The 10,373-nt window shown below is 38.2% G+C and overlaps 1 protein-coding gene across 24 annotated transcripts in view; it reads right to left on the bottom strand.

The window, feature by feature from the left end:
* The window catches only part of ABI3BP (ABI family member 3 binding protein), a 136,504-nt gene extending 126,332 nt beyond the window's left edge, over window positions 1–10,172 (bottom strand). For 13 of the 24 annotated variants that reach the window (XM_035314990.1, XM_035314980.1, XM_035314981.1 and 10 more), the window contains exon 1: window positions 9,979–10,171. In XM_035314990.1, the coding sequence (XP_035170881.1) occupies window positions 9,979–10,057 (79 nt within the window). In that variant the 5' untranslated portion in view covers window positions 10,058–10,171. Of the gene's footprint in view, window positions 1–9,978 lie in introns of all 24 variants that reach the window. The other 11 variants (XM_035314996.1, XM_035314997.1, XM_035314995.1 and 8 more) reach the window with 3 other exon arrangements.
* Window positions 10,173–10,373: the final 201 nt, after the last annotated feature.

The raw sequence follows: 10,373 nt of genomic DNA on the forward strand, positions 1-10,373 counted from the left end.
CACATTTCAAATTTAATAATTTTTTTTACCGTGGTAAATTTTTTATAAATTTCACCACCACATTTTATTTTAAATCCCCCCCCTTCCCCCGTGTTTTATAAAAAAAAAAAAAAAAAAAAAAAAAAAAAAAAAAAAAGCAGCGTAGTAAGAAAAATCACAGGTGACCCCTTTTGACATATACTGACTTGCAGTCTGAGTTTGCAGGTACCACAGGAAAGATTCTACAGAGTTCAAGTAAATGCCAACAGAAAGAAGAAACAGACTTCCACTAAGTCCTTGTGTCTGGAGATAAAAATTGCTATTAAGAGAAATATTTAACTATCTTAGGAAGCTATATCAAATTCCAAAACTTGGCAGAAATTCCTTTTTTAGCACCGTGAACACCTTGTGAAGCAAAGGCATTGTTAACTAGGCTTAACAAAACCAAAATATGAAGTAATGTTAAGTGGTTCAACATCCATGGATTAGAGGGAAAAATGGAAAGCAAATACATTTATAATAAGTTTATGACCAAAAAAACCCAAAGCAAACCCAACTATCTGCATGACTAAGGGTGAAATACAATGACCAATCCAAAACACTGTATTTTTTTTCCTTATTTTTGCTACTAAAAAACTGTTACATCTATTCTCTCACCAATTTTCCTTCCTACAGAGGATATGTTAGACAACAGAGTTGACATTCTTTGACTCTATATCCAAATCCTAAAACTTCATCATCAGCTCCTTTGTCACCACGCTGCCTTTTATGTAAGAGAGCAATGAAAGCAGTGATGAACTCCCCCTACTACTAACCCATCTTTCTATGTCCATATTTACTTCTCTTTTTTTGTTTGTTTTTATTAATTCTCCATCCAATGTTTTATTGAAAGAATGGAAAATGGCACTAAAGAAAACACTAAGAGCTGCACAAAAAGAAGATTTATGCTAATTTGGGGGCAGGATAAGGGCATGTATGCATATGCCCAGAACCATCAGCTAGGCAATTAGTGCATGACTGACTGTGCATTTTTGCTTGTACTTCACTCAGGAATGTATCCAATTGTTTGTGGCAAATTTATAGTATGTAGGAATTTATGTCTCTTTCATTACTGGTCTTGTAAGTCAGTGTGTAGCAGATTACATTAATTCCCAAGGAATGTTCTCTGATTTAAGAGTATATAACGTACATACATATTGCTTCATGTCTTCACAGCATGTGAGTTTTAAATATAACACAATCTTTCCCAGGCCACTTCTGTTTGACAACTCACATATTTTTTAAACACTACAAAAGCAAATTCAAAAAATAAAAAGAATAATTAAAAACAACAACAACAAACCCAGAAAAGCCAGATCATAGGGGGAAAAAAAAAAAAAAAAAAAAAAAAAAAGTGCCTGAGATGATTTCTACACAGTTTACGACTAAACGATCTATCTACTTCATTTGAAGTAGGTTGCTTGAGAATCTATAATTCTTCCACAGCCTTAACACTATGAGTGACATTATATCCCCTTCAAGTAACTACAGTAATAGCATATAACTTTCTTTGCAAATTTCTGTAAGTTTTTCTGGGTGCAAAGGGAACACAATAAACATCCGAGACGTTATTTAGAAACTTTGCTTTCTAAGAACTCGTTATTGTACATTAACAATATCCTAATGCTTTTACCAACTATTTGACCATGCAACTAGAACTAGGGAGTACAGGAGCATTGATAAAAGCCTAGAAGATTAAAAAAAATAATAATTTTTAATGCCACATATTTACCAAAAGTGAACTAGCTCTCACAATTGTGTGGGGATGTGCACGTACACATGCATGTGCACGCACACCCCTGTGTGTGTGATAGTTTGTGTGAAATTATCCTCACAACTTCACAACTTGCTTACTTGTTTGCAGGTTTGGTGTAAGTAAGAATCTTCCACTGGAGAAAAAAAAAAAAAAAAATCACAAAACCTGTCCAAAATTTAAAACAAGTTCTTCAGTATGAAAAAGTTTGCATAATTGATGTTTCAGTCCTTAAAAAAATCTTATTTATGATGTTTATGTAAAGAGTTGATATAGAAACATTAAAAGCTGTATTATTACTATCACTACCAAATGAATCACAGTAGATTCATCACCTACTACACCTGCTAAGGAGAACTGAATAACTGGTGTAAGCAGGAAGACATTTTTAATAGAGTTGCCAGATTTCACCTTCCCCAGAATTCAAAGAACAAGCAGGAAGAAATGCTGAAGAGAAGCAAAATTTGTGTTTGTAACTTTGTTGAATAACAATAAAGAATGCTACCAGTGAGGAGCTATTTCATGGCCAAAATTCACAACAGCAAGTGCCTGTTAATAAGCTTTATGACCAAGGAAGCAGACCTACTGATTCCAGCAGAACGTGCGATATCCTCCTGTTTACCGAAGACAGCCTAGGGAAATTGCTGGTTCCCAACCTGCACGAAGCCATTTCTCTAACCCCACAACAGGCACAAGCATAGACTGTGCTATAAATAAAGAACGGTGCAGTGCCACTTAATCCACCCACCTCAGTGTTCGTGTGAGCCAGCAATAATGGAACCCTGCCAAAATGTCCAGGTCAGACAACATGGTTTTCTTCCTATCACTGGTATCCCACAGCTCAAATTCCTACGATCTTTCAGACCGTTGCACCCAATCCTTTATTTTCAGCATATGCTTGTGCATGTTATGCAGACACAGTGAGATTTAAAAAGAGAACTGATAAGTGATAAGGCCTGAAGTCTTGCATTTCTTTGGCTGCATTTTTGTTGTTCATGTATAGGCTTGAATTGCGGTAATGAGGGAATCGCTTCAAAGTCAGAAAACAACCTCCTGGGACATTTCAGTTTTACATATTTGTGTTTTTGAACCAAGCACAACTTTGTGTGTTCTAAAATGTTTCCAGACTTTTACATCATAGAAAGGAAAATTAATGTGAATAATAAATAAAAAGCAGAGGCAAGGAGCTGACAAAAGGAAAGAAGATTTTTCCCTATGCAAGTTCAAAACTGATGTTATCCCACACACACTGCCAGTCCTCTAAAATTGGCTGGGTTTCCAAAGTATTAATTATGTAAACTCATATCAAGCACTCTGCAGCCATTTATAGATTTATAAACCAATGCCACAACTGCTGCTGATAGGAAAAAATATCACAAATTCTTACTGCTTTATTGAGTTATGCTTTTCCTGAGCAGATCTGAAGAATAATGCAAAATCTTTCTGCAAAGCAAAAATGCAGAAATAACAAATTCCCTCCCACTTTGAGAATCCATTCTGCCATTGACTCCCCAGCTTGAATGATAGCACTGAATTACAATCCCTTATTAAGTATGGTCAGGAAAACTATAGTGTTAGCTCTCCACAAATAAATAAATAAATCCCACCCGTACATGTAGATATTTCTTTGTCGGGTTTCATTCAAGTAGATTTCGTCATGCTGCCTTGAACCATTTGCTCAAGGTCAAGAAAAAACAATTGATTCACTTGACCTATTTATTTTTCTTCCAGAAAATGATCTAAATAACATTTAATCATTACAGTGATGGATTTCAGCAACAACTCTGGAGCAATTTACAAAACAGAGGTTAAATTTTCTCTGCCAAGCTCTGTGCAGCAGCCCACAGCAGCCAATGCTCCCCTCTGGGCTGGCAGAAAACTAGCTCACTCCAATAAAAATGCATGCTTTACCTCCCTGCCTTTAGCATAGCTAGCATCTGCAATAGCTACTGCCCAACTCTTTACCCAGGTTTTATTCATTATTTTATGCAAGTTTTGATTACGTGCCTTTGGTTAGGCAATGAGTGCAAAAGCCTTTACTTCTTGTGGCCAAAATGCAATTACTACTTCTTCAATATCTGAAATTCACTTGATGGTTCATAACTTGGCCTGTTTTTTTCTTCACTTTGACACATCTCACGCTGGCTTGCTTGAGTGGGGAGGCCAAGGGTTGATTTGGTCAAGCTGTAAAGACAAATGATCGGTACCTTTTTGAGGGAGAGCAGTGCCAGGCAAGTTGGCCCCGTCCCTTCCTACACAAAGGTGTGATTCATGCCAGTAGTCATTTTCATGAACACGATCCTCAAAGCAAAGTAAGACAATTTCATAAAGCCAACTCACATAACATACATGTGAGCCTGTATTGCCGAAAACCTAGGTTCAAACTAAGAGCATTTGAACTAAGGCCTTTTGCTACAGACTGGACTCTTTTCCTAATGGCAACCTGCTTCAGGCCGCTACATTTCCACAACACTGGTACCTGTCCCTCTGCACATGTAACTTAACGTGACGCAGCTGCACAGCCCATGCCAGCAAGTGAGTCCCCGGCCACCTCCTGCAGAAGGCAGCTGCTGAGAGCATTCCACACCCACAGATGGGTTCAGCTCGCCACCACTCAAGTCTGCACTTGAATTTCCCCAAGGAAAAGAAATCCACTAGGAGCTGCATGAACAGTTCTGACTTCGGCAGGTTACTGCTAGCTGTTTCCTCCCCCTGGAGCAGCCAGTCTTCTGTTTGCACATGCAACATGTAGCACACACCTGGTAAGCCCAGACCCTCCAGAGAAGCAGCAGACCCACTGACCATTCACAGCATCACCACTCACTGGGCATGCAGCCTGACAAACACCCCTGCTGCATCCACAGACAGGAGCTCTGGCCAAACAGCAGCAGTAGGACTTAACTTACAACCCTCCCTCAAGTGAGTTAGGTAGCTTGTCTTGCTGGAATGGCTACATGATACAGATTATTATGTAAAAGACACACTGAAAATTAATATTTAGAAAGAGATACTTGGGAATGTGAAAATTTAAGTGAAGAGGTGGAGGATTATACAGATTACCCAGCCCTGAGGTCATTTTAGAGGCATTCATATGTTCTGGAATTTAATCCTGGCAGAATCCACCCCCATGCATCACTGTCACACCACTGCTTGCTCCAGCATAGAAATGGAAATCTGGAATTACAGATTATCTTTGAACTTGGACGCCTGACACTCAGTACAAGGTTTTGATATATTGTCATGCGATCCTAGGACAGAACTGGTCTGTCTGATAAGGTAACTGATTAAATGAACTGCTAAAATGCCAGGATTCTTATGGGTTGTTTCCATTTTCAGCAAAGGAGGAGCCAAATTTGCCATGACATATTTACTGACTGAAATCCCTAACTACTCAGTTATACCACATAAAGAATCCCTTTGGGACTTCTCATAAGACTTCACTGTCAATACGAGCCATTAAACGTAAGATAAGTATTTCACACAAACCTGTTCACATGAGCATGTTCATCACTAGAAAGCAAATCTGGCTAGATTCTTCTCCCTCAGCATATGAAATTGATTCCATTGGTCTCTGTAGATAGAGCAGCAGGGACTCTGGAGCCTCAGCTCAGCAGTTTGCAACTCAAAGAAAGCAAGAGTTCAGTGCAATTTAAGCTTGCTTAGCAGGGCAGAATAGTCCTCTTAACAGAATACTACCACTCATTTTAAAAGCACCTAAAGATCACAATATTTTAGATTTCTCTTTACAGACATTTAAGAAAAGTTCGATAGTTCTGGTGCTCCTTAATAAATGAGAATGTTTTTTGAAGGTTAAAGGACTGTGTATTTTGAAAAAAGTTCCCAAAAAGACATTTTGTAAATTATGGACAAAAACACACAAACCACGTGTCATTTCACTCCTTTTGAGATATGTTGATACAACAGCTTCATTATCTGTTCAAACAAGCAAAATTCATGAGATGTTTTTCTGTGTTACAATCTCTGTTTTTCTAGCATACAGCTACCAGAGGGGTGCTGTTAAGCTGGGGACCAGGGGACACAGAAGTGTAATGATTAATTTGGCTAGTCCAGTATAGTGACTAGGATACATTTTAATAACTCAACATTGTTTTAACTGCTTGACACCAGTAAGTGAAAACACATGCCTCGTTTAACCTCTGGTTAGGAAGAAATATTACATAACGTAGCACAGCCAACAAATTTAGCAATGAATAAAATTTCCCTATTCCTTTCACTAATGTCAACGGTAAGTTCAGAAGGACACTGTAAATACAGTATTCACTCTCAAGCGGATGTCAGTTATAATTACCATAAAAGCAAGCCTTAGAAAATGTTGCAGATAACCACTAGCTGCCATTCCTGTATACTTACCAAACAAAAAAGTTAGATAGAGTAAAACTATTATTTTTCCTCACTTATCCCCACAGCTGACAACTGCAGAAACAAGACAGTTTTGGATCTGCTTTTCCCTACATCAGTCTGTAAGTCAGGCTTTTTCACAGTCCCATAAGGAACATCAAGTCTGTATTCTTTTTTTCCTTAGAAGGCAGTAACAAGGACGAAGGTGAATTAAGGTTTCCTGAGTGTTTCCTGGAAAGCAGAACAGGACAGGCCTGACTCCTGGGAAGTCCAAACAGGATGGCCTGAATTCCAGTCTACCTAGTGACTAATTCAAACAGTTGGTAAACCACAGAGGCCAGAAACATGGCAAGAAAATAAAATAAAAAAATAAAAAAATAAAAAAATCAGACTCTTCTTTTTTGAAAATGTATAAAGTTGAAAGCTTATAATAAGAGAACCACCTCAAATTCTTTTCAGCTCTAACAAAGGAAAACAGCACTTGAAGATATACAAAACCTATCTGAAACAGAGATTATTGTGAAAAAGTGCATTTCTATGCACATCTATGTTGTAACTGGAAAGTCAACTGGCAAAATCAAAATGATGAAATGCTGTTTTACCAAACACTAAGAACTCGGTCCACAACTGTTGCCTTCAACAGCATCTGTATCAAGTCCAGCTGGAAAGATGCCACTGAAACAGTTTACAAAGCAGTAAAATCTTGTGGATTTTGTACTGTAATTTGTTCCTTTTTGATTCTGTGACTTTGCTTTTTCATCTCCCTCTCAGATTCAGGATGTTCTGCTTACTAATTCATTCTCTACAGACAAGACTTCTCTGTACTCAATTCCTGTCTAGAAAGACCATGCTACCTTCATCAAGGATGGAACATTTATGTTTAATGGAATCATAAAAATTAGACAAAGTATGACAAATTTTAACTCCAACACCTATGCACCACCACTGTTTCCTCCTATGAAGCATTTCCATCATTAAAATATTTCAAGTATAACAGTGTTGAACTGAAGCTTTATACATTGGATGGCACGCCATAGTGGCATAACGGAAGACAGAACATCAAGTCAAAATTCCTGAGTCCCTCTTCTTTCTGATGAAACACAAAGCTCTATAAGCTGGACATAGTTGAAGGGACAGTGGCTCCAATACTTGATAAAAGAAGGCCCCTTCACAGCAAAATAAAATACCCACTAAACTTCCCTTTCCAACTGAACTGACTTTCCTTACATCCATAAAATGTATGAAAAGGTGTTCACCTGTACACAGGCACTGTAATAGGACCAGATAATAGTAGTCTTTTTTTCTATATAAGCAAAACTATTACAGCGAAGTATACATAGAAGCAGCATTAAGTTTCATTGAGAAATTTAAACTGATACTTCCCTGATTCTGACTAAGGTATGCAATGTTCCCATACTACGTCTACAACACTGCCTTAATTTTTTTGAAGTCAAAATAGTTAAAGAAAAAATTCATTGATAAAGAACATTGGAGAACAGCTATGCTTTCTCTGCCTTTCTAGTCACACACAAATTTGTGGAGGGGAAAGCAAAAAATATATACACTGGTGAAGTAAGCCATGTGCATTCCAGCCTTCTGAAGAGTGTATTTGCACACAATCTGTCCAATAGATCTGGAAGTCACTGATATCTGAAGGGTGTACTGGCCCTGTTCCTTTGCAGCTGCAGGAACCAAGGTGTTTCTTCTACCTGGTATCACTGCAAGGAAATCTCAGTCCACGAGACCAGAGATCAGTGTGTTTCAGCTCCTGGAGAGAAGACCTGAGCACAAGAATTCCAAAGTAGTAAGGAAAAAAGGTTTACACTGAGAACCTGTTCACATGAGCACGTTCATCACTAGAAAGCAAATCTGGCTAGATCATTCTCCCTCAAGTTATGAAATCGATTCCACTGGTCTCTATAGATAGAGCAGCAGGGAATCTGGAGCCTTAGCTCAGCAGTTTGTGACTTGAAGAGAGTAAAAGAGTTCAGTGTAATTTAAGCTGGTTTACAGGATAGACTAGTCCTCATAACAGAGTACTCTCAGTCATTTTAAAAGCACCTAAAGGTCAAAATATATTATTTGTTTAGGAAAACATTCTGTGCTCCCTGTCAAACAGGAGAGTGCTGTAGAAAAAGACTATTCTTTGAAAGTTTCCAGACAGACAACAGGTAGGTACTAATATGTCTATTTTTTTAGTGCAGTCCAGTGTAAGTAGTGACCTGAGAGGCAGCTGCAAAGAAAAGAATCAGACTGATGTTTCAGCAGTGCAATGGGAGAATCTTTAAAAAATTATTTCATTGACAAGGAATTAAGTTTCCCCCTGCAGCTTTATGCTTTTGACAACTTCACTTCTGCAATGATATTTTAGGACAGGAGAAAAAGCATCCCAGAGTTCATCTCCCACTGACTACAGTGGATCAGTAGCGTTGAACTTCACAGTCACAATAGATGTACAGCCCTCACTCTCTGGTAGTGAGCAGAAAGTTGAGATAAATCATTTAAAAAGAGCAGTACTAGAGAAGATTCTTCCTTCAGAAAAGGCCGTGCATACAAGGTTTTTCTCTGTTCAGTATAATCCTCTGCTATGAAAGCTGCTAGAATAGTTTACTTATAGATGGCTTTTTCGATAAAACTGTCGTGCGGTCTGTTCAACTTGAACAGTAACATGCACCAATTGCTCACAGACTACATTAGCAACATGCAAAAAATTCCACATTGACTTCAGAAGGTGAGCTTAAAATAAATAAATAGGAAGACACTTTCAAAAGAACATCAAGAAAAAAAAATCTATTAAAGAAGCCTCAGGATGGGGGTGGGGGCAAAGAGGTGGAGCATGAAAATCTCTCCTCCCAAAAATATTTTTAGGTTCCCCACCTATGAAACTTATAGGAAGCCCTCAAAGCCCTGATTTCTTAATACACATTGTCACAAGAAACTAAATCACAGCTTCCTTTCTAAGCGTTACTGGTTGCAGCAGATTGCAGATGTGAAATCCATTACAAAGCACATTGGACTCAGGCAAGCACTTCTACAAAGCAAGAGCAATACGTGCAGTACAGAAACAGTTGTGAAAGTGCTGTTTTAATGCCAAGGTACTGCAAAGTGGTCTACAATCTAGATACAGAAATATTCTTTTCATTTCATGCTAGGAGTGTTCTTCCTGCAGTAATAAAATACTACTAAAATGCCAATGGCACATTAGCAAGGAAGATAAAAGATCCCTATCAATGCTAAAGAACTATTCTATTTCCAAACTCCAGGAGAAAGGAATAGTTAAATATTCACACAGGTCTGGAGGGATTCTCTTCTTGTGGAAAGAAAGGTTTAAAAAGTAATTACTTTTAATAAACCAAACTTTTCTCCCTCAAAATGCATGCAACCTGACCTATAAAAGACAATTCCTATTCAAATGCTAACGATGGATATAAATGGAAACCATACAAGTTATTTCAAGACAGAACTGAAATCATCTGCCAGCAACAGAGAGTGCTTTTCTAAGTCACATTTTCTTCAAGATCCTACACCACAGACCTGCACAACACTGTCCAAATCATGATAAAATCGTTACATAGAGTTATATTGTTTCACAGTACTTCTCACTGGAGTCACAAGACACACTGGAAACATTTGTGATTCTTTAATTCAAGAGCTTTAAAGTTATTCTCTGGTACCTGACCTTGCCCTGTTGGCTGATCTTCTTTTATCTTTTCAAACATCTTTATCTTCCCTATCAGGTTGAAAGTGAATTTCCATGGCAAAACACAAGCATGAAAAACAAACCAAGAAAAAAACCCACAACAGAAGAAAAACAAACAAAACCCCAGAAAGTTGTCATAGCTACTTGCCTCTTGGCAATTTCTGAGCGTTTCCCAGGTTTACTGCAACATATCCACAGAAAAGGAGAAAGACCAATCTTGCCATCATGGTTAGAAACCCAAGCTCGCGCTGTGAATGGCTCTGACAGGTATCACACTAAAGTGCTGCAGCTGCATTTAAGGGAACTGTTCTCTCTGTGACAAGAGGCAGCAACACTTTGACACAAGCGTAGTTTACACAGTGGGAGGAGACAGGATGACATCATTCACTCCCACTGGAAAAGGAGAATTAGCATTAAAAAAATAAAAAGATTATCAGGCTCCCCCCACAATAAGCTTCTGGGTTTTGTTCCAACGTCCTTCCACCTCACAGGATAACAGATTCATGTCTGATCACTTAAATTTCACGCAAGTAAAACCAGGCA

Source organism: Oxyura jamaicensis, chromosome 1 (genome assembly GCF_011077185.1).
Source record: "Oxyura jamaicensis isolate SHBP4307 breed ruddy duck chromosome 1, BPBGC_Ojam_1.0, whole genome shotgun sequence".
NCBI lineage: Eukaryota > Metazoa > Chordata > Aves > Anseriformes > Anatidae > Oxyura > Oxyura jamaicensis.